A 25,690-nucleotide genomic window follows, 5' to 3' on the forward strand; every position below is an offset into this window, starting at 1 on the left:
AACCACTGAGCCACTGTGCTGCCCTACATATAGCACAGTGCTAACCACTGAGCCACTGTGCTGCCCTATATAAAGTACAGTGCTAACCACTGAGCCACCATGCTACCCTATATATAGTACAATGCTAACCACTGAGCCACTATGCTGCCCTATATAAAGTACAGTGCTAACGACTGAGCCACTGTGCTGCCCTATATAAAGTACAGTGCTAACAGATGAGCCACCATGCTGTCCTATATATAGTACAGTGCTAACCACTGAGCCACTATGCTGCCCTAAATATAGTACAGTGCTAACCACTGAGCCACTGTGCTGCCCCATATTATGTGTGATGAGTGCATTGTGTGTAAGAAGTTGTACATATATTTTTATTTACGTCTACTTAAACCACTATTTTTTCTGTTTTCAGCTCACAGTATCTCAAACTCCACAGACCCAGAAATTAGCAGGTACCACGTGCATGGTTATTTATTCTATAGTCTTACTACAGCTCACCCTAACCCTGGCCGTGTATATAAGGCTGCTTTCAGATGGCTATTAGACCCTTCTAGAGATCTATAGGAGATACAGGGGCAATGGATGTAATATACTGAATTGACAGCACTCCCTAAATAAGCACGAGTCAAACAAATAGCCCAGAGAATAATGTCTTTAAAGGGATATTCCCATTTCCACTATCCTGTCCCAATATGTAGTAGGTATAATAATATTAGCAAATACCTCCAATTAGAAATGTAGTATAGTTCTCCTGATATACTGTAGCCATGTCTCTTACCTCATGTGCAGGGCATTGCAGGACCATAGGTGCACAGGAGGGCTTTCTGGTGATTATAGTGCACAAAAGTCTCCTGGAAAGTAGAAAGCCAATGTGTTCTTTATTGTGATGTACAGTTTCTATATCATCAGACTCAACCCCCCGGAGTCCATACTCCCATTACGGGGGCATGAGTAGTCCGCAAATGGGGTTTTATTAAAAAAAAAGGCTTCAAAAGGGAATTTATTAAACTTGGCAAATATAATTCAGACCTTAATCTGCCGCCTTCTGAAAGTGGTCTTACACGTTTTTCAAACTAACTCACTAATAACAGTAATTCCAGATTATAGAGATCGTTACAGTTTATATAGGAGCTATCAGTTGTCATAAATATGCATTTTTTGAATATGCTTGGAGTCAATTTCACTGTTCTCCTGAATTAAGCACCGTTTATCTTTTCATACTTCCTGACATACGGGCCTTGTATGTAAAACTAGATTAGCCAAGTGGGCGTTGCTTCAACCAGAGGCGGATTATAATGAGGGCAATATGTGTACCACCCGGGGCCCGTGGCTTTCTGGGGTGCCCATGGCCAGAATGCCCTCATTATAATGTTTTGGCCAGCAATACATACTTACTTGTCTCCTGTTTTACCAGCGAAAATCACCAGGTACGGAGCTTTCATGGAACTATGCTGGCAGCAATACAGAGCGGCAGCACAGCTACTGGGGAGCTACCGTCACCGACATCATCAGCCGACACTAATGCCAGCATTTATGAGCCGGTATCAAGACCACGTAAAATATAGGACACTATGTGGGGGCTCATACTGTATATAAGAGGCTATGTGGGGGCTCATACTGTATATAGGAGAATGTGTAGGGGCTCATTCCGTATATAGGAGACTATGTGGGGGCTCCTGCTGTATATAGGAGGCTACGAGGGGGCTCATGCTGTATATAGGAGGCTATGTGGGGGCATACTGTATATAGGAGGCTATATGTGGGCTCATGCTGTATATAGGAGGCTATGTGTGGGCTCATGCTGTATATAGAAGGTTATGTGGGGGCTCATGCTGTATATAGGAATATATGTGGGGGCATACTGTATACAGGAGGCTATGTGGGGGCTCATGCTGTATATAGGAGGCTATGTGTGGGCTCATACTGTATATAGAAGGTTATGTGGGGGCTCATGCTGTATATAGGAATATATGTGGGGGCATACTGTATACAGGAGGCTATGTGGGGGCATACTGTATATAGGAGGCTATGTGGGGGCATGCTGTATACAGGAGGCTATGTGGGGGCATACTGTATCTAGGAGGCTATGTGGGGGCATGCTGTATATAGGAGGCTATATGTGGGCTCATGCTGTATATAGGAGGCTATATGTGGGCTCATGCTGTATATAGGAGGCTATGAGGGGGCTTATGCTGTATATCGGAATATATGTGGGGATCATGCTGTATATAGGAGGCTATGTTTGGGCTCATTCTGTATATAGGAGGCTATGTTTGGGCTCATGCTGTATATAGGAGGCTATGTGTGGGCTCATGCTGTATATAGGAGGCTATATGTGGGCTCATGCTGTATATAGAAGGTTATGTGGGGGCTCATGCTGTATATAGGAGACTATGAGCGGCTCATGCTGTATATAGGAGGCTATGTGTGGGCTCATGCTGTATATAGGAGGCTATATGTGGGCTCATGCTGTATATAGAAGGTTATGTGGGGGCTCATGCTGTATATAGGAGGCTATGAGGGGCTCATGCTGTATATAGGAGGCTATGTGTGGGCTCATGCTGTATATAGGAGGCTATGTTTGGGCTCATGCTGTATATAGGAGACTATGAGCGGCTCATGCTGTATATAGGAGGCTATGTGTGGGCTCATGCTGTATATAGGAGGCTATATGTGGGCTCATGCTGTATATAGAAGGTTATGTGGGGGCTCATGCTGTATATAGGAGGCTATGAGGGGCTCATGCTGTATATAGGAGGCTATGTGTGGGCTCATGCTGTATATAGGAGGCTATGTTTGGGCTCATGCTGTATATAGGAGGCTATATGTGGGGATCATGCTGTATATAGGAGGCTATGTTTGGGCTCATGCTGTATATAGGAGGCTATGTGTGGGCTCATGCTGTATATAGGAGGCTATGTGTGGGCTCATGCTGTATATAGGAGGCTATGTGTGGGCTCATGCTGTATATAGAAGGTTATGTGGGGGCTCATGCTGTATATAAGAGGCTATGAGGGGCTCATGCTGTATATCGGAATATATGTGGGGATCATGCTGTATATAGGAGGCTATGTGTGGGCTCATGCTGTATATAGAAGGTTATGTGTGGGCTCATGCTGTATATAGAAGGTTATGTGGGGGCTCATGCTGTATATAGGAGGCTATGAGGGGCTCATGCTGTATATCGGAATATATGTGGGGATCATGCTGTATATAGGAGGCTATGTTTGGGCTCATGCTGTATATAGGAGGCAATGTGGAGGCTCATGCGTGAGCTCATACTGTATATAGGGAGATATCAGCATACTTAATTCTGCTCAATATTAAGTGATACAATTAATATTACTATAAAATTAATATGTGAATATTAATATTGAACAGAATTAATTTCAGCCTTTTGGTTCAGCCCTGTCTCAGTCATGGTCTCTCATGTGGCCCCTTGGAAAAATTAAAGGGAACCTGTCACCAGTTTTTTATTGTATGAGCTAATACCACCATCATCCTTCGCAGCTATGCTGAAATCTAAAAAGTGGTATATTATGCCCTGACCCCCCCTGTATATCCCCAAAAAAACCTGTTCAATAACTCCCACGTTGTATGCAAATGCAACCAATCCGGTCTGATGCGCGTCATTGCAGCGGCTCCTGTCCCTCCTCCTAATCGCTGTCCTCCCAATGTGATTGATGTAGATGATGTGTCTTGTGTCATCCACATAGCCGGACATAATCTCGCACATGCGCAGGGAGATCATGGTTCGCGCAGGCGCACTTTGCTCTGTACTGCTGCGAGCATGCGCAGTTAGGTTTCCAGGCTCTGCCCGCAGCAGTACAGAGCAAAGTGTGCCTGCGTAAACCGCAATCTCCCTGCGCATGTGCGAGATTTTGTTCAGCTATGTGGATGACGCAGGATGTATCATCGACATCAGCATATGTGCTAAGGATGGTGGTGATATTAGCTCATACACTAAAAAACTGGTGACCGATTCCCTTTAGTTTCCACCCCTGCTCAATTATGTCTCGCACTATTTTATGTATAGCGCTATACATAAGGGGGAAAAAATTGCACTTGTGCGTTAATCACGTGACCAATCACATGATCTATAAAGGGGGTCGTGTGATACCAATGCCCATGATGCCCATGATACATCAGGGCTGGTCATCTGCTAAATTGCCCAAGGCCCTGGTTACTCTTAATCTGCCTTGGGGACCAGGCCCACTTGGCTAAAATGAGTATGCAGAGGGAGAGAGCCATATCACCGATTTAAAAAGGTGCAGGAACAAAAACAAACCCCAATGTCAGATTCAGGAGAACAGCGGCATTACACCAGGTACAAAGAAGTACATATTCATGGCAAGTGACAGGTTCTCTATAAAGAGAACTGATTGACCATATTTTGCCATTTGTACACTTGCAACATTTGACTATTGATTTACTGTGATATTAAGCTGACATACTGGATTTTAAATGCACAATCAGCTGATGATTCGATACAGTAATGATGAGCGGGCACTACCATGCTCGAGTGCTCGGTACTTGTAACTAGTGATGAGTGAGGACTACCATGCTCAAGGACTCAGTACTTGTAACTAGTGATGAGCGGGCACTACCATGCTCAAGGACTCAGTACTCGTAACTAGTGATGAGTGAGCACTACCATGCTCGAGGGCTTGGTACTCGTAACAAGTGATGAGTGAGCATGGTAGTGCTCCCTCTTCACTAGTTAAGGGAAACCGAGCACCCGGGCATGGTAGTGCTCACTCATCAATAGTTACAAGTACCAAGCACCTGAGCATGGTAGTGCCCGCTCATCACTAGTTATGAGTACTGAGCACCCGAGCATGGTAGTGCCCGCTCATCACTAGTTACGAGTACAGAGCTCCTGAGCATGGTAGTGCCCGCTCATCACTAGTTACAAGTACTGAGCACCCGAGCATGGTACTGCCCGCTCATCACTAGTTACGAGTACAGAGCACCCGAGCATGGTAGTGCCTGCTCATCACTAGTTATGAGTACTGAGCACCCGAGCATGGTACTGCCCGCTCATCACTAGTTACGAGTACAGAGCACCCGAGCATGGTAGTGCCTGCTCATCACTAGTTATGAGTACTGAGCACCTGAGCATGGTAGTGCTCGCTCATCACTAGTTACAAGTACTGAGCACCCGAGCATGGTAGTGCCCGCTCATCACTAGTTACGAGTACAGAGCACCTGAGCATGGTAGTGCCTGCTCATCACTAGATACGAGTACCGAGCACCTGAGCATGGTAGTGCCCGCTCATCACTAGTTACGAGTACAGAGCACCTGAGCAGAGTAGTGCCCACTCATCACTAGTTACGAGTACAGAGCACCTGAGCATAGTAGTGCCCGCTCATCACTAGTTACAAGTACAGAGCACCTGAGCATAGTAGTGCCCGCTCATCACTAGTTACGAGTACAGAGCACCTGAGCATAGTAGTGCCCGCTCATCACTAGTTACGAGTACAGAGCACCTGAGCATAGTAGTGCCCGCTCATCACTAGTTACGAGTACAGAGCACCTGAGCATAGAAGTGCCCGCTCATCACTAGTTACGAGTACAGAGCACCTGAGCATGGTAGTGCCCGCTCATCACTAATTACGAGTACAGAGCACCTGAGCATGGTAGTGCCCGCTCATCACTAATTACGAGTACAGAGCACCTGAGCATGGTAGTGCCCGCTCATCACTAGTTATGAGTACAGAGCACCTGAGCATGGTAGTGCCCGCTCATCACTAGTTACAAGTACAGAGCACCTGAGCATGGTAGTGCCCGCTCATCACTAGTTACGAGTACTGAGCACCTGAGCATGGTAGTGCTCGCTCATCACTAGTTACGAGTACTGAGCACCTGAGCATGGTAGTGCCCGCTCATCACTAGTTACGAGTACTGAGCACCCGAGCATGGTAGTGTCCACTCATCACTAGTTACGAGTACTGAGCACCTGAGCATGGTAGTGCCCGCTCATCACTAGTTACGAGTACTGAGCACCTGAGCATGGTAGTGCCCGCTCATCACTAGTTACGAGTACTGAGCACCTGAGCATGGTAGTGCCCGCTCATCACTAGTTACGAGTACAGAGCACCTGAGCATGGTAGTGCCCGCTCATCACTAGTTACGAGTACTGAGCACCCGAGCATGGTAGTGCCCGCTCATCACTAGTTACGAGTACTGAGCACCCGAGCATGGTAGTGCCCGCTCATCACTAGTTACGAGTACAGAGCACCTGAGCATGGTAGTGCCCGCTCATCACTAGTTACGAGTACTGAGCACCCGAGCATGGTAGTGCCCGCTCATCACTAGTTACGAGTACTGAGCACCCGAGCATGGTAGTGCCCGCTCATCACTAGTTACGAGTACCGAGCACCTGAGCATGGTAGTGCCCACTCATCACTAGTTACGAGTACCGAGCACCTGAGCATGGTAGTGCCCGCTCATCACTAGTTACGAGTACCGAGCACCTGAGCATGGTAGTGCCCGCTCATCACTAGTCATCATCAGTTCGACAGAAACTTTAAGGACACAGTCACACATTGTATGATAGGAGGAGATTAAATATTCTAGTGCATTTCTGGCATTGCCACCATTAGTTTTAGAATAATATTCCATGAATAATGTCAGCAATGCCAGAAATGTGTCAGACTATTTAATCTCCTCCTATCAAGGAATTTCTGGCATTGCTGCATTTAGTCATAGAATGTTATTCTATAACTATGGGCTGGAACGCCAGAAACGTGTCAAACCGATAAAAATCGATAGTGAATGTGTTGAGGAAGAAGAAGAAAGAATCTCCAGTGTGGAACCATAGAGACACCACTGCCTCCATGGAAAAGACTTATATAAATGGACATCAGATACAATATGACTTTTTTATTCTACATATTAAATAGGAGAGGTTCATTACAGATCTTACAATAAACACTGATCCATAATACAGGCATGCGCATGAAACAGTGTAGCAATAAGTCAATGGACGTTTCAGAATATATTTCGGCACATAAATACATTGTATCTGTACCCAGAGCAATCGCGGGCAGGGAAGCCATTGCTTATCCTGCTTTTACTTATCTGCCACTGTACAATACACATATCCGTCACAGTAACACACACTACTGTCACTTTAACACTTTCAATATCAGTCCTGGGAAATGTTCAGCCATCTGTCAACGTAACGATGATGAAACACCCCCGTTATCATCTGCAGATGTTAGGTTGTAAAGTTTTGGGGTTTTTGAGATTTTTTTTTCGAAATGTTGACTTAGCATTTCCTGTTTTCCCCCGAATTAATAGTTTTCTATAGAAATACGTCGCTTTTGGCAGTGTCCCATTGCCTGCATAGAGCATAGCTACTCCTACGTATGTCTGTAAGGAGCACTCAATCCATTCTATTTCGTGTGACCTGCATTTGGCCACAAGTTCATCTACAGACAATGTTGGGATTGAAATTTCTTAGACACTAGATTGCATCTAAATAATTCTAGACATACAGAAATGAAAGGGTTAATCCCGAAATCATAATTTATAGGGTAGGGAATGGGGCTCTGGAACCCGGTGTCACGCAAGAGCACGTCTAGGCACAAGACGGCGACGAGGGGAAGGACTCGTATAGGGACGTTAGAGAACATCAGGGTTCAGACACAGGATAGTGTCAAGAGATGTCCCAATCCCCGCTCCCTATCATCAGGTCCTTACTCACACACATAGATACAAAGGGAGAGGAAGGCCCTGATGATAGGGAGCGAGGGTCGGGACACCTCCTGGCACTATCCTGTGTCTGAACCCTGATCTCCCCTAACGTCCCTATACAAGTCCTTCCCCTCGTCGCCGTTGCGTGCCTAGTCCCCATCTGTCCCTCCACTCACCTGGCTAGTATGAAGGCCAGGGAGTACACTAAACTACACCACTATGATAGTCCGACACAGGGGATCATAGACAGACAGGGGAACATAGACAAAAAGATATATATAGAGGAGGAGAAAACCAGCACTTCTATAAAGTAAACATAAAAAGTCTTACTTTATTGAAATTCCATTAAAAGGAATAAAGGATACAAAATTTATGACATTCTGTCCCGTTTCTGGCCATGTAATTTTGGATCCTTTATTCCTTTTAATTGAATTTCAATAAAGTAAGACTTTTTTATATTTTACCGTATGGTAATACTGGTTTACTCCTCCTTTTTATATTTCACGCTGTGTGTGTTGGTGGGTCACCAGCACCCATCCGTGGCATTTCTCAGAGCCATATCTTTACAGCAAGGGATGGTTAGCTATTTCCCCAGACTTTACACATGGAAATACTTCAGTTTCAAAGCTGCAGCCGGACACCAAGGCTGCAGGCAACAAGACTCCAACAGCTACATGAAGCTTCCTGCCTTCCAAGGTGGTCAGTTCAGAATGAATGTCTATAACCGGCATCAGAAGATGGGACATGTGACTATTTAAAGGGAATGGGAGTGGTCACAAACCGGTTGCACCTGAGATGAATTAACAAGAAACTACCAGCAAGGGAAGGTCATTAATCTTTGCTGCACCAAAAATAAAGCAACTACATATAAAATCCAGGGTCTAAAAAGCTCACATCCCAAACCTGTTACAAGTCTTCCAAGGACAGGAGACCCTGTGACACCTGGGAACCTGATACTAATTGTATTATAAGATAAGATCATTTTAAAGTGAATCCAAAATTATTGCTAGCATTATAATTCTGAATTTTCAAATAGGGATTTGGAGCAGAGTATTATTTTCTTAATCTCTACATTGGCAAAAAATTACCAGTAATCCCGACCACTAGAGGGCGCTCAGGAGCTGGCAGCATGCTGGCATACATTGCACTCAATAATTGAATACTCTGCAATAAACTCCTACTGGAAATACAGAAAAAATTGCCATCAAAATTTTTTTTTTTTAAGTCTATCCGTTTTATTAAAAAAAAAAAAAAAGAGTCGTGAACACTAATTAATATTAATATTTAATTAATTAATAAATAAATCCAGAGTTTTGGATCTAAAATAACACGGTGTTAAAAGTTGGACATTCACAATAAAACATTAACAAATTATTCCCCCCCCCCTCTGTATTGTGAGAAGTATGCTGGTTATTAGTTCATGGGGGTCAGCGGTGTTAATTGCTGGGCCCCGGATCTATTATATAACAATAAGTCATGTGTGCGGGCAGCTTTGGTTAGGCGCTCTTTATCTCTTTCTTCTATAGTCCGCCATACATACCATGAAAAGCCGTATGGATTAGCGCTGGGGGAAGGTTCTCCTAAGTGACATAATAACACAATTGTTGTGGTGTGTGTTTTGCAGGCCATGAATGGAAGGATATATTTAACATGAGCAAGTGCCAGCCTCGATGGGTCCTCCTTAATCTGCTAACTGAGTTTCCACAGTTTTCAGACGTTCTCTTCAAGCCTCCATGTGTGTCCGTCCAGCGCTGTGCGGGCTGCTGCCTGGATGAAGCTCAGAGCTGCTTCCCCGTACAGGCACATGTCATCAAAATGCAGGTGATTGACATTAGTACTATTAATAAAATCATATAAAATATGGCTTCATAACAGTATATTTAATCACAATGGGGGATGTATGTGCCAGAATGGGGGACATACTGTATATACCAGGAAGGTGACCACTATGGGGGGCATGTGTACCAGGATGGTTCCAGAAAGGGGGATATATCTACCAGGAAGGGACCAAGAGGGGGGACATATATACCAGGATGGTCCCAGGAAGGGGGACATATCTACCAGAAGGGGACCAGGATGGGAGACATATATACCAGGATGGTTCCAGAAAGGGGGACATATATACCTGGAAGGGGCCCAGGATGGGTGACATATATACCAGGATGGTCTCAGGATGGGGAACATATATACCAGGATGGTTCCAGAAAGGGGGACATATCTACCAGGAAGGGACCAGGATGAGGGACATATATACCAGGATGGTTCCAGAAAGGGGGACATATATACCAGGAAGAGACCAGGATGAGGGACATATATACCAGGATGGTTCCAGAAAGGGGGACATATATACCAGGAAGAGACCAGGATGAGGGACATATATACCAGGATGGTTCCAGAAATGGGGACATATCTACCAGGAAGGGACCAGGATGAGGGACATATATACCAGGATGGTCCCAGAAAGGGGGACATATATACCAGGAAGGGACCAGTATGGGGGGGCATATATACCAGGATGGTTCCAGAATGGGGGACATACTATATATACCAGGAAGGTAACCACGATGGGGGGCATATATACCAGGATGGTCCCTGGAAGGGAGACATATATACCTGGAAGGGGCCCAGGATGGGTGACATATATACCAGGATGGTCCCACGATGGGGAACATATATATTTGGAAGGGGCCAGGCTGGTGGAGCATATATACCAGGAAGGATCCCAGGACAGGTAACATACAGTTTATTACAAAAGAGAGTACACCCCTCACAGTTTTATAAATATTTTATTATATCTTTTCATGGGGCAACACTGAAGAAATGACAGTTTGATACAATGTAAATTTGGTGCCCTGTAAATAACTGAACACACAGTCATTAATATCTAAACTGCTGTCAACAAAAGTGAGTACACCCCTAAGTGAAAATGGCCAAATTGTGCCCAAAATGTTAATATTTTGTGTGGCCACCATTATTTATAATCACTACCCTAATTCTCTAGAGTATGGAGTTGACTAGAGCTTCACATGAGACGCTGGATCCTCTTCCATCCCCCATGACAACATCACAGAACTAGTGGATGTTAGGGACCTTGTGCTCCTCCATCTTCAATTTGCGGATGCCCCATAGATGCTCAATAGGGTTTAAGTCTGGAGACGCTTTACCCTCAGTATGTCTAGCAAGGCAGTGTTAGTCCTGGAGGTGTGTTTGGGGTCATTATCATGTTGGAATCCTGCCCTGTGACCCAGTTTCTAAACGGATGGGATCATGCTCTGCTTCAGTATGCCACAGTTGGTATTCATGGTTCCCTCAATGAACTATAGCTCCCCACAGGTGGCAGCCCCAAACCATGACACTCCTACCACCATGCCTGACTGTAGGTAGGACACTCTTGTCTTTGTCCTCCTCACCTGGTTGCCACCACACACGCTTGACACCATCTGTTTATCTTGGTCTCATAAGACCACAGAAGATGGTCCAGTAATCCATGTCCTTAGTCTACTTGTCTTCAGCAAACTGTTTGTCTTGTGCTTCATCATTAGAAGAGGCAGATATAGAACTCCACCTGCATCAGACAGAATGGAAAAGTCACACTGCAATTACTAAATCATGAATTTCAATATTTTACTTTTTTTCAGGTTCAGGTTCATAAAAACCACCCGCAACCAGAGCTAACAGAAATCTCTGTTATTCAACACACAGAATGTGAATGCAGGTACATACATGATGTGTATAACTTTTGAGCTTTGCATAATGGACATGTTGCGGTAGTAGGTTCATCCTGTTATCGATGGACAAGCTTCCATACAGGTTGGATGAAAATGTTCCAACAAACGATTGTCCGTCAATGACTAGATACATAATAGACTACATAGGCCAGGATTGGATTTTTTTTAACTGATGATGCAGCCAGTGCCGACCATTGGCCAAGAAAAATCCTTCATGCCAGACTGGTGTTTTGAATGAATGATTATGTACAATCATTGGTCGGTGGATGGTCAAAATGAACACTCGAACCATACATTGATCTCTGTTAAACTTTACCCCAATCTGTATGAGCGTCGGTAGGACATTCATTAATATTAGAGATCCATATGTCAATATTATCAATTATTAATATTAGAATCTTCTCCTACAATGCAGATGAGTGACGGATAGATACTATATGTAGAACAGCAACCATGGTATAGAAGATCGATCCAGCAAAGTATCTAAAAAAAAACTTAGCATTTATTGCATATATTAAAATGCATGAAAATTACTAAACAGTGTGGGGTAATAATGCGGAACCGCACATATGTGTCACACCAGCTACGGGGAAGTACCAAGCGAACGGCAATAGGGAAGGGAATATGGTGACCCCTGACCGAACCTACTGCTGGTCCCTGGGGTCCCTCATTATCCTAGATAGGATCTGCACCTATGCGCCGAGCCGGATACCTGACCCTAGGTATCCCTAGTGCTGGACCCTAAATAGGGAACGGGTGGGATGAGCTCTTCGTCAAGACCACTAAACAATAGAGAAGACACAAGGAGGACACACTGGGGGAAAAGCATGAACTACTTATCCACAAATGACTCAGATAGAAGTTTAGCAAACTTTTCAGCAACGACACCACAGAGGGGTACAAGCCACCTGCTTGCAACCAAGGCCTGAATGGACTGAAAAATATCAATAGTGCCAACCCAAGGAAGGAAGGGGTATATAAGCACCAGAAAATGCTGATGATCAGCAGCTGGGTGGAAGGCGAGCTCCTGCTGGGTCCAAAAGTGGGAGAGATAAATCAAGCAGGAAAGCTACCTATACCAATGAATACTGACAGCAGGAACAATGGAAAGTCAGGGAGCATTCTGCGCAGCCAAACGCTGTGACCTTCTATGGCCAGAAACCACATGACTGTCTGTCAGCCGTGATACACCTGTGACAATATGAAGCAGTAGATGCAGGCCTATGTGTTTTGACATTGCGTCTTATTCATGGTCAGACCATGAATTTTATTGCAGTTGCTGAAAAAAAAAAGCACCATGGCACAACATGTCAATTCAGCCTCAGGCTGTGTTTCCACATGAAATTTTATGGTGTTGTGCCACATGCCCAAAGGCCAAGGAAAAAAACAGCCTATAATTTACCATAGTATACCGCCATACATCTACCAACTGGCCCTAGATTCTTCGTACTTGCACGATCATCATGTGACCCACCGAGATTCCATGATTGTGATTTCTAGATGTCAGCAAAGTGCACAAGCCATTTTGTTTTATTGATAAAAAAAGATTTTTCACTTGAAAAGAAATTTTAAAGAATATACTTAAAGGAAAGGTGCCGCGTTTTTTTATTTTTGTATTAATAATAGTGATAATTATGAAAGCAAGTATTTTTAATACAAATTAAATTCACTGTTTATTTAGTTTTTATTTCATTCTAGTTTTACCGAAGCACTGGGGGCTGCCATCTTGGATTTGCTGTGGGTAACGACAGTTACCTCCCTTATGGCAGCCCTCTGTGCATTGACCCTGATAGTTGGACTCCGACCCCTATTCTTATTACAGGAGAGCTCCCTGCTGTCATCTGGACAAGCCCCTTGGGCTGTCCAGATCACAGCAGAGGGAGGAGATCAGCGCCATCTATGTAAAGCTCACAGCATATACTGTGTACTCCACTTTCCCCCTGTCACCCGCCAGGATGGATGGGGTGAGTACCGGTGTCGGGCAGCGGTGATTGCACCGTAACTGATCCTGGCGTGCTGCTCCCCACTCTGCCACTCACCCCCACCCCACTCTGCCGCTCACCCCCACCCCACTCTGCCGCTCACCCCCACCCCACTTTGCCACTCATCCACACCCCACTTTGCCGCTCACCCCCACGGACTCCGCTCACTCCCTCCCTCCCTCGCTGCTCACCCCCCCTTCGGTGCTCACCTCGGGCCTCCGCTGCTTGCTGGTATGTACTGTGATCGCTTACAGGACAGGCTGCCGGGGGCGCAGGTCTGAGGTGAGTGCATGCGGCTGGGAGCGGTGATCTACAGACTGAGCAGCACTACACTACGAATAACCCCTCCTCGCAGCATGTCACCTCGGACCTCCAATCCCAGCCGGCAGCATAGTATATGGGGACGCGGGATACAGTGAGACAGTCAGCAGGACATAGGGAAACAGTCAGCGGGGCATAGGGAAACAGTCAGCGGGGCATTGGGAAACAGGCAGCGGGGCATTGGGAAACAGGCAGCGGGGCATTGGGAAACATGCAGCGGGGCATTGGGAAACAGGCAGCGGGGCATTGGGAAACAGGCAGCGGGGTATAGCGAAACAGCGAGGCATAGGGAAACAGTCAGCAGGGCACAGGGAAACAGTCAGCAGGGCACGGGGAAACAGTCAGCAGGGTATTGGGATACAGGCAGCGGGGCATAAGGAAATAGTTAGCGAGGCATAGGGAAACAGTCAGCGGGGCATAGGGAAACAGTCAGCGGGGCATTGGGAAACAGTCAGTGGGGCATTGGGTTACAGTTAGGCGCGAGATCCAGTGGAACACTATGCAGCTGGCATTAGTGACACTTTAGACATATTAGGATCACTTTGCGGACACCAACAAATTGGCTCCACACTGTAATCCTAAACTTCATCTTCCCTTATCCTTATGGAAACCCCCAGATTGGAAGGGGGGGTGACATTACACACAGGAGAGTAGATTCCGCCCACTTTTACTGCAGCTGTAATGTGAGCTAGTTCTACAGTAGCTCTGCAGCAGGATTTCAGCAGCTGCTCCCCCTAGTGTTTAAGAGTTAAAAATATCAAACTTTAATTTTTTTTTTAGATTTTTCTCAATTAAAAACAAATAATATTATTTAAACATAACATTAAAACATTAATACTTTATATTTTGTCAGTTATTGATTTTTTTTTTTTTACGACACCTTTCCTTTAATTAAATACTTGTCAAAACAATTATGGTACTTAATTAGTGATGAGCGAGTACTAAAAAGCTCGGGTGCTCGAAGCTCGGGCCGAGCCTCCCAAGATACTCGTGTACTCGGCCCGAGCACCGAGCCCAATGTTATCCTATGGGAGACCCGAGTATTTTTGTGAAATGACCACCGGCAGCATGTAGAAACCCTAAAAATGGCACAAAAGTCTCCGAAGAGTGCTCAAATGACATGGCAACAGCATGGGGAAGACCCCTTGAAGCATTTATCACTCAAAAGTCACAGCTGTGAACAATTTAGTCCGCGTTTTACGCCATTTTTACGGACTCACCAGAAAACCTTCCAAAATGACACCAAAATGAATTTTCATGGCGGAAATGTTAAGGGCACATAACCAATAGTGAGATAGAGCTAATGTATGTTACTTTTTGAGATTACTACATGAAAGATTTTACGTAAAACATTGTGTGGCACTCCGATGTCCCTGAGAAGAGACGTACATGAAGGCCTCTGAGTCTAATGTGCCCATTTTGAGGAAGTGAGTCTTTGTAGTATTTTCCTTTGCCAGGGCAGTCCAAAATTGTGAGGTTCACCAATGCCCCTGCATACAGACGTGCATGATGGCCTGTAAACCTGAAGTGCCCATTGGAAGGAAGTGGGTCTATTGTAGTATAGCCCTTAGGCAGGGCAGCCAAAAATTGGGAGGCTCCACGTTGTCCCTGGATAGAGACGTGCATGAGGGCCTGTAAACCTGAAGTGCCCATTGGAAGGAAGTGGGTCTATTGTAGTATAGCCCTTAGGCAGGGCAGCCAAAAATTGGGAGGCTCCACGTTGTCCCTGGATAGAGACGTGCATGAGGGTCTGTAAACCTGAAGTGCCCATTGGAAGGAAGTGGGTCTATTGTAGTATAGCCCTTAGGCAGGGCAGCCAAAAATTGGGAGGCTCCACGTTGTCCCTGGATAGAGACGTGCATGAGGGCCTGTAAACCTGAAGTGCCCATTGGAAGGAAGTGGGTCTATTGTAGTATAGCCCTTAGGCAGGGCAGCTAAAAATTGGGAGGCTCCACGTTGTCCCTGGATAGAGACGTGCATGAGGGCCTGTAAACCTGAAGTGCCCATTGGAAGGAAGTGGGTCTATTGTAGTATAGCCCTTAGGCAGGGCAGCCAAAAATTGGGAGGCTCCACGTTGTCCCTGGATAGAGACCTGTTAGGTTCTTAGTGCCTCCGTGCTTGCATTTAAAAACCGCATGTGTGTGCCTGTTGGTGGCAGCTTTCCGCTGCACTTGTGTGCGTTTTGCAAAAACTTGGATATAACGCACAAGTCTAGTGAATACACATCAGCACAGCATTGCAAAATGCACAAGGGCGTTGTCAACGAACAAGGAAGTGGACGTGATGGTGGTGCAGGCAGAGACCGAGGTCGTGTGCAAGCTCTAATTTCGCCACATCAAAGGGCCACATCTGCTCGCTCGCACGTCCTGTCCCAAATTCTTGGGGACCGCAGCAGTACACCGCTCTTGAACCAAGACCAGTGTCAACAGGTTGTTAGTTGGATAGCGGATAATGCTTCCAGTCAGATTGGCACCACCACAAACACTCTGTCTTCCACACGGTCAAGTGTCAGTAGCCGTGATACTGCACCGCACATTTCAGAACCTGATCCTCCTTCCTACCACCAGGCTGAGTACACGTCCTCCTCGGACATTAATGATCCCACACTTGGACACTCGGAAGAGCTGTTCACGTTTCCATTCGCACATTCTGGCCTCTCGCCAGCTCATGTTGAAGTGGGTCATGAGGAGATCGTATGTACAGATGCCCAAATATTTGAGCAGCCACGTTCTCACGAAGTTGGCAACGTGTCTCAACAAGGGGTGGACGATGATGAGACACAATTGTCAGGAAGTCAGGAGGAGGAGCAGGGTGCGGAAGAGGAAGACGACTTGGTGGATGATCCAGTAACTGACCCAACCTGGCAGGAGGATATGCAGAGCGAGGACAGCAGTGCACAGGGGGAGGGAGGCGTAGCATCCCAACAGGCAGTAAGAAGCACAATTATATAACGCACAAGTCTAGTGAATACACGTCAGCACAGCATTGCAAAATGCGCAAGGGCGTTGGCAAGGAACAAGGAAGTGGACGTGATGGTGGTGCAGGCAGAGGCCGAGGTCGTGGGCAAGCTCTAATTTCGCCACAACAGAGGGCCACATCTAGTCGCTCGCACGTCCTGTCCCAAATTCTTGGGGACCGCAGCAGTACACCGCTCTTGAACCAAGACCAGTGTCAACAGGTTGTTAGTTGGATAGCGGATAATGCTTCCAGTCAGATTGGCACCACCACAAACACTCTGTCTTCCACACGGTCAAGTGTCAGTAGCCGTGATACTGCACCGCACATTTCAGAACCTGATCCTCCTTCCTACCACCAGGCCGAGTACACGTCCACGGACATTACTGATCCCACACTTGGACACTCGGAAGAGCTGTTCGTTCACGTTTCCATTCACACATTCTGGCCTCTCGCCAGCTCCTGTTGAAGTGGGCCATGACGAGATTGTATGTACAGATGCCCAAATATTTGAGCAGCCACGTTCTCACGAAGTTGGCAACGTGTCTCAACAAGGGGTGGACGATGATGAGACACAATTGTCAGGAAGTCAGGAGGAGGAGCAGGGTGCGGAAGAGGAAGACGACGTGGTGGATGATCCAGTAACTGACCCAACCTGGCAGGAGGATATGCAGAGCGAGGACAGCAGTGCACAGGGGGAGGGAGGCGTAGCATCCCAACAGGCAGTAAGAAGCAGGGTGGTGGCCCCAGGCAGACATCAGGCAACTGTTCCCCGGAACAACACGACACAAGGTGCCTGTACAAATGTTAGGTCTTCCCGAGTCTGGCAGTTTTTTAAGTTGGCTCCAGATGATTCTAAAAAGGCCATTTGCAACACCTGCCGTGCCAGCATCAGCAGGGGTACCAAAACTAGCAGCCTGACCACCACCAGCATGATCAGGCACATGTCAGCCAATCACCCGACTTTGTGGGATGTACAACAGAGTCGAGGAGCAGTGCTTGCTGATGTCACTGCTTCGTCTTCGCTTGTTGTGCATGCGAGCCAATCCCCTGTCCATGCTGCCCGAGAACAAGCCTCCTCCGGCCCTGCACCTGCAGTTACCCACGCAGAAATAACACCATCATCAAGCACGTCCTTGTCCCAGCGCAGCGTTCAGTTATCCATTCAGCAAACCTTTGAACGCAGGCGCAAATACACTGCCAACGCCCCACATGCCACACTTCTAAATGCTAACATTTCGCGACTGCTTGCGCTGGAAATGTTGCCTTTTAGGCTGGTTGAGACAGAAGCATTCCGCTACCTGATGGCGGCAGCTGTCCCACATTACTCGTTCCCAGCCGCCACTATTTCTCCCGGTGTGCCGTCCCCGCATTGCATAACCACGTGTCACAAAACATCACACGTGCCCTGAACAACGCTGTTTCAGCCAAAGTCCACCTAACCACAGACACGTGGACAAGTGCATGTGGGCAAGGCCGCTACATCTCGTTGATGTCACACTGGGTTAATATTGTGGAAGCTGGGACCCAGTCTGAGCGAGGGACGGAACACGTCCTTCACACACCAAGTTTTGCAGGCCCTACCTCAGTCAGGGTTTCACCCACACTCTACAGCTCCGGAATGTCATGCTCCTCAGCCTCCTCCTCCTCCTGCGCATCCTCATCCACTTTACCCTACACACCAGTCCCAAGCTGGAAGTGTTGCGGGCGGAGGAGGGGACGCTGCGCTCTCCCACTGCTCGGGTCCGGCTGCCGCTGCTCTACGGCTGCTGCTGCTCTGTGGCTCGAGCGATGGCCGGATCCCGGGGACTCAAGCGGCGCTCATTGCCCATGAGTGAAAAGGGGTCGTTTGGGTTTTGGGGATATTGTCCGTGACGCCATCCACGGTTGTGGTGATTGTGTGGACACCACCGCTGCTCTGGACGGGGATCCCGGGAGCCTGTGACAGGGAGCAGCTTTGTTGTTATTTCTCCACGCCGCGGGTCGGGTAGGGGGGTTGGTTGTCCCAGGGCCCGGTGATGGGGTAGAGATGGATGACAGGCGGGTTGCGGGGCCTGATGAGGTGCAAGGTCGCAGGGGCAGCGCTGTGCCGCACGGCACGGAGGTACTCACTCAGCCCAATGATGATGACACAGTTCACGGTAAAACAAGTGGCTGGATGGACGGGTCCCTCGGACGGCTGCGGTTGTTCCTCCCTGCAGGTTAGTGATGACTGTCTCTCCCTGCACCTAAGTTCAGTGTTGGTAGTGATGGTTTCCCACCGGTAACCCGCTCCCCGACCTGGATATGGGCCGGAGGAGCCCCTTTTGCCCACAGGCGCTGGCCCTGGGAGACGGTTGCCCTTGGCGGTGGCGGTGTCTCCCCTTCACGGTTGGACGGTTGCCTTCTATCGTGACTTGGCTGTTTGGAAACCCTGAGGTCCCCTTCACTAACGGATTTGGCAAATTCACGGCGACACCAAGCCTTGCCGGGATCCGAAAGGCCCCTGCCAATGGTGCTGGCTTCTCTTTGTATACCGGTCCGGTACGGCCGGGTCACCACCCGTCCACGGTCCTTACGGCAGACTCCAATCGGCCTCCACTGCAGACGGTCACCACATCCTGCCAACCTTGCTGTCCTGTCCGGGCCACACACCCGGACCAACTTCAGGCTCTTTGCTGTCACTTTTCTCCTCTCTACTACTTTCCTCCTTCAACTTCCTTAGCTTAACTCTCACTGCCTGTGTTGTCCCTCCTCCTTGGTGGGTGGAGACCAACCGCCTGGCTCCACCCCCTGGTGTGGACAACAGCCCCTGGGGAAGGCAACAAGGATTTTGTGTTTTGACTATGATATGCCTGCAGGGAGTGTGGGGTGTGTAAGTGTTGTGCTCTGTGGCCCCTGGCTTGTCCAGGGCGACACAGAAGCACTGCAGCACTGCCTCGGCGAAGCGGCAACAGGCTGTGCTGAAGCTAATCTGCATAGGTGACAAACCCCACAATGCAGAAGAGGTGTGGACAGCTCTGAAACAGCAGGCAGATCACTGGCTCACACCTCTGAACCTAAAGCCAGGAAAGGTCGTGTGTGACAATGGCCGGAACCTGGTGGCGGCTTTGAGGCGAGGCCAGCTGACACATGTTCCATGCGTGGCCCATGTTCTCAACCTCGTGGTTCAGCGGTTTCTAAAGTCATACCCAGAGCTGTCTGATCTGCTGGTAAAAGTTCGCCGCCTGTCTGCACATTTTCGAAAGTCACCTACTGCTTCAGCCGGCCTTGCTGGCTTTCAGCGCCATTTGCATCTTCCGGCTCACAGACTGGTGTGTGATGTCCCCACGCGTTGGAATTCAACTCTGCACATGTTGGTCAGGATATGTGAGCAGAAGAGGGCAGTTGTTGAGTACCTGCATCACCTAAGCCGTAGGGAAATGGGTCAAACTCCACACATAACACCTGAGGAGTGGAGATGGATGTCCGACCTATGTACCATCCGCCAAAACTTTGAGGACTCCACCAAGATGGTGAGCGGCGATGACGACATTATTAGCGTCACCATACCGCTTCTCTGCCTTCTAAAATGGTCTCTGCTCAAAAAACAACCATGATGCATTGCAGGCGGAGCGCGATGAGTTTGAGCAAGAAACAGTAGTGGGTGTGGGTGATAACACACAGCCCAGCCTCGTCTCATCACAACGTGCAGTGGAGGACTATGACGAGGAGGAGGATGAAGACATGGAGCAACTCTCTGGCCAAATTGAGGATATGACATGCAGTCATATCCTCGGTTCAGCGTGGCTGGCCAGAGGACAGGGTAGATGATGAGGAGGAGGAGGAGGAGGACAGCATGTTCAGTCATCGTGTTGGTCAGGATACTGAAGTGATGGCTGTTAAGAGTCTGGCACACATGGCTGACTTTATGGTAAGCTGCCTGTCTCGTGACCCTCGCGTTAAGAACATCTTGGCCGACAATCATTACTGGTTGGTAACACTGTTAGACCCACGCTACAAGGAGAACTTTATGTCTCTTATTCCCGAGGCGGAGAGGTCAGGAAAAATGCAGCAGTTCCAGAAGGCCATAGTCACGGGAGTAGGCAAAGCATTCCCCTCACAAAACGATAGCGGCATAGGTCAGGAATCAGTGGACAACCAAGGCGTACAGCCGAGAGGGGCACAAGTCCAATCCGCCAGAGGTAGGGGAACAGTCTTTAAGATGTGGGACAGTTTTCTCAGCCCCTCACATACCACAGCCCCTGAGGTGCGGGGTAGTGCCACAAGAAATCCTAAGTTTGCCCAGATGCTCAAGGAGTACCTTGCAGATCAAACAACTGTACTCTGACATTCCTCTGTGCCTTACAATTAATGGGTATCCAAGCTGGACACGTGGCATGAATTGGCTCTCTACGCCTTGGAAGTCCTGGCCTGCCGCTAGCGTTTTGTCAGAGCGTGTTTTTAGTGCCGCAGGTGGAATCATTACAGATAAACGCACCTGCCTGTCAACTGTAAATGCTGACAGGCTGACTCTGATCAAGATGAACAAGGGTTGGATTGGGCCAGACTTCACCACACCACCAGCAAATGACAGCGGAATTTAAAGTTTGTAACGGGATTTTGCCATGTACCTCCACTCACCCATGGTAACACACTTCTGGACTTTGGCTAATCGCTGGACTGCTCCTCCTTCTCCTCATGCGCCATCATGATGACCGTTACAAGAGTTAGGCCTTTGTTTCAGGTATACCCCCAGTGGTAAATTTTTTCGCCCATTCTTTCAGAATGGGCATTACAACGACAGGAGACCCGCTCCTTTGCAATGGGAACAATGTTTTGAGGCCCTCATGCACATCTCTATCCAGGGACAATATGGAGCCTGACGCTGCCACCGACAGGCACACACATGCGGTTTTTAAATGCAAGCACGGACGCAATAAGAACCTAACAGGTTTTTAGGAGCGACAATTACTGAGAAGTCTGACACTATCTGGACTGTTTTAGACTGTGTACACCAGCCCCAGATATGATGAAGGCTGGTATACGGTCACCACTAGGAATGGCTATATACCCTGCCTGCCTGCCTGCCTGTATACTGCTACAATAGTCCTGACAAGGACTCTTTAGGTCACTAGCCTGTATTCCAACCTGGCTATACCCTGCCTGTATACAGCAACAATAGTCCTGAGAAGGACTCTGCTACTGTACTCCGACCTGGCTATACCCTGCCTGCCTGTATACAACTAGAATAGTCCTGAGTAGGACTTTTGGTCACACTGTTTGCAGCCCTGCTGCGGAAATAGCTATAAAGGGACGCAAACCTTTCCCTGAAGCAGCGACACTCTCCCTGCACTGACTGTCTGGATAGCTGTGAGCAGAGCACAGCGCGCCGGCCGGTATAAAGGCTCGGTCACGCTGTCCAGGCCGGCCAATCACTGCAATTCCACAACTAACAGGGCTGTGGCATTGCAGTGGTCTGCCAGCCAATCCCTGCATGAGGGCTGGCTCTCAAAAGAGCGCCAACATGCAGAAATGAAGACCACGAGTACAGCACGAGTATCGCGAGATTACTCGGTCCCCGCCGAGTAGACCGAGTACAGTGATACTCGTGCGAGTACCGAGTAGTAACAAGCATGCTCGCTCATCACTATACTTAATGTAATTCATGATGAAGATGGTCCAGGCACTTTAAGATAATAATAGTAATAATAATAATAATAATAATAATAATAATAATAAATTAATAAAACAAAAACAATAAATAATAATAATGCAATTTATACAGAAAACCATCTGCATTATCTGCAATTATCTGCATCCTGTTTGTAATTCAGGATGCAGATAATCCAGGCACTTAAGGATAATGATAATTATGATAATAATAATAATCATAATAATCATAATAACCACACTAAATAATAATAATAAGAATGCAATATATGCAGAAAACCAGTTATTGTATGTAAGTAATAATGCAAATGGTCCAGGAGTGTTAGGATAATAATAATAATAATAATAGTAGTAGTAGTAGTAGTAATAATATTAATAATAATAATAATGATAATAATACAAAAAAATAGTTATAATAATGAAATATATACAGAAAAACTTGAATTTTATGTAATTAATTATGCAGATGATCCAGGCACGTTAAGATAATAGTAATAATAATAACAATAATAATAATTATAATAATAATAAACAATAAATAATAATAATAATGCAATATATACAGAAAACCAGTTATATATGTATGTAATTCAGGATGCAGATAATCCAGGCACTTAAGGATAATGATAATAATAATAATAATAATAATAATAATAATAATAATAATAATAATAATAATAATAAAAAAAAAAAATAATAATAATAAAACACACTAAATTATAATAATGCAATATACACAGAAAACCAGTTATTGTATGTAATTGATAATGCTAATGGTCCAGGAGTGTTAGGATAATAATAATAATAATAATAATAATAATAATAATAATAATGCAAAGAAATTAAAATAGTAATAATAACGAAATATATACAGAAAAACTTGAATTTCATGTAATTAATTATTCAGATGATCCAAGTACGTTGGGATAATAATAATTATTATTATTGTTATTATTACTGCACTCTATACGGAGAACACGAGAAGAGAGCCAGTTTCCCAAAAGTTAGGACAGAGTATTTATCTAACATGTACACACAGGTAGCAGTAAAACATTGTAATACCAGTGTGATAAACGTTTGTGCAATGCTCGGGTTGTGGACCTGTTGGTATTTGCAAATGAGTAAACAAGTCCTGGTCGCAGATCAGTTTGTTCTCTTGCACAAGAAGTGGATTATAGTTTCTTATAAGTTGATAAAAGTTCTAGTTCATGAATAAGAAATGTAAAGACAAACTTTGTTTATGTCAAGGGTAACTGATGAGCTAAAGCTAATCAATATAAGGCAGAGTTCACGTGTCCAGTAATCATCCGTTAGAACTGATCCAGCAGAAATGTGTTGGCAAAAAAGTTCTGCAAACAACTTTTTTTTTTTACACTAAAAGAATTTGTCCATCTGAGGGGACTTTTTTATCTTAAGTACATGTGATTGGGGATAAAAATCATTTTTTTAATTTGGTTTCATTAAACATTTTGCCCCGTTTGCCTTCTATGGTCTTTGTGTTGCATTGTGTAATATGGGCTGCAGAATGAGTGAACTGAGAATCTGTCAGTCAGCTCACTAAGACAGGCTAGTGGGGAATTTGTAACTCTTCTATTTGTCCTTTTTTTTGCCTGCTCTTAGCACAGATGTTATCAAAGTTAAAGCGAACCAATCACCAGGATTTTCGTATATAACCTAAAGCCAGTGTATACTGGCGCTTTCAGGCTGATTCTATACACACCTGTAGTGGTCGGCTCGGATGTTTAGGTTTTGAAATCCAAGAAAGTAAAGTTTATAAAATTGGCAGCTTCTTGAGTGACAGCAGCTGAGGATCAGGTAATTGCTGGGGGGGATTCATAGTTATCCCCTCCCTCTGTTAGAATTAGAACAAGTATTATACAATCGATTTACTTTTTCCCTAGCAGGACCTGTGCTGAGGTCATACCCATGTGACCAGAAGTGGCGGGGCCTCAGCCAACAAAGTTGATACCAGGAAGCAACATTTTTCTGTTGGCTGAGTCCCCGCCCCTTCTGGTCACATGGGTATGACCTCAGCACAGGTCCTGAAAGTGAAATAGTAAATTGATTGTATAATACATATGCTAATTCTAACAGGGGGAGGGAATAACTATGAGTTCCGCCTAGCAATTACCTGATCCTCAGCTGCTGTCACTCAAGAAGCTGCTGATTTTATAAACTTTACTTTCTTGTAATTCAAAACCTAAATATCCGAGCTGACAACTAATGGTATGTATAGACTCAGCCTGATAGTGCCAGTATACCACTGTATGTATAGAATCAGCCTGATAGTGCCAGTATAGCACTGTATGTATAGAATCAGCCTGATAGTGCCAGTATACCACTGTATGTATAGAATCAGCCTGATAGTGCCAGTATAGCACTGTATGTATAGAATCAGCCTGATAGTGCCAGTATACCACTGTATGTATAGAATCAGCCTGATAGTGCCAGTATAGCACTGTATGTATAGAATCAGCCTGATAGTGCCAGTATAGCACTGTATGTATAGAATCAGCCTGATAGTGCCAGTATACCACTGTATGTATAGAATCAGCCTGATAGTGCCAGTATAGCACTGTATGTATAGAATCAGCCTGATAGTGCCAGTATACCACTGTATGTATAGAATCAGCCTGATAGTGCCAGTATAGCACTGTATGTATAGAATCAGCCTGATAGTGCCAGTATACCACTGTATGTATAGAATCAGCCTGATAGTGCCAGTATACCACTGTATGTATAGAATCAGCCTGATAGTGCCAGTATAGCACTGTATGTATAGAATCAGCCTGATAGTGCCAGTATACCACTGTATGTATAGAATCAGCCTGATAGTGCCAGTATACCACTGTATGTATAGAATCAGCCTGATAGTGCCAGTATAGCACTGTATGTATAGAATCAGCCTGATAGTGCCAGTATAGCACTGTATGTATAGAATCAGCCTGATAGTGCCAGTATAGCACTGTATGTATAGAATCAGCCTGATAGTGCCAGTATACCACTGTATGTATAGAATCAGCCTGATAGTGCCAGTATAGCACTGTATGTATAGAATCAGCCTGATAGTGCCAGTATAGCACTGTATGTATAGAATCAGCCTGATAGTGCCAGTATAGCACTGTATGTATAGAATCAGCCTGATAGTGCCAGTATAGCACTGTATGTATAGAATCAGCCTGATAGTGCCAGTATACCACTGTATGTATAGAATCAGCCTGATAGTGCCAGTATAGCACTGGCTTTAGCTTGTATACGAAAATCCTGGTGATTGGTTCCCTTTAAATAGAGTGGGAAATATGGAACCTGTAAAAGACAAACGGTGAAATATTTTTAATGAAACCTAATTGCAAAAATTAATTTGAGTCCAAACT

At 46.0% G+C, this 25,690-nt stretch overlaps 1 protein-coding gene across 1 annotated transcript in view; it reads left to right on the top strand.

Annotated features, from left to right (window-relative positions):
• Positions 1 to 25,690, top strand: part of VEGFB (vascular endothelial growth factor B) — a 73,094-nt gene that overhangs the window by 16,864 nt on the left and 30,540 nt on the right. The window contains exons 3-5 of the mRNA XM_075326636.1: positions 410 to 449; positions 9,324 to 9,520; positions 11,338 to 11,414. Coding sequence (XP_075182751.1) covers positions 410 to 449; positions 9,324 to 9,520; positions 11,338 to 11,414 — 314 coding nt within the window. The remainder of the gene's footprint in view (positions 1 to 409; positions 450 to 9,323; positions 9,521 to 11,337; positions 11,415 to 25,690) is intronic.

This window comes from Anomaloglossus baeobatrachus, chromosome 10 (genome assembly GCF_048569485.1).
Source record: "Anomaloglossus baeobatrachus isolate aAnoBae1 chromosome 10, aAnoBae1.hap1, whole genome shotgun sequence".
NCBI classification, from domain to species: domain Eukaryota; kingdom Metazoa; phylum Chordata; class Amphibia; order Anura; family Aromobatidae; genus Anomaloglossus; species Anomaloglossus baeobatrachus.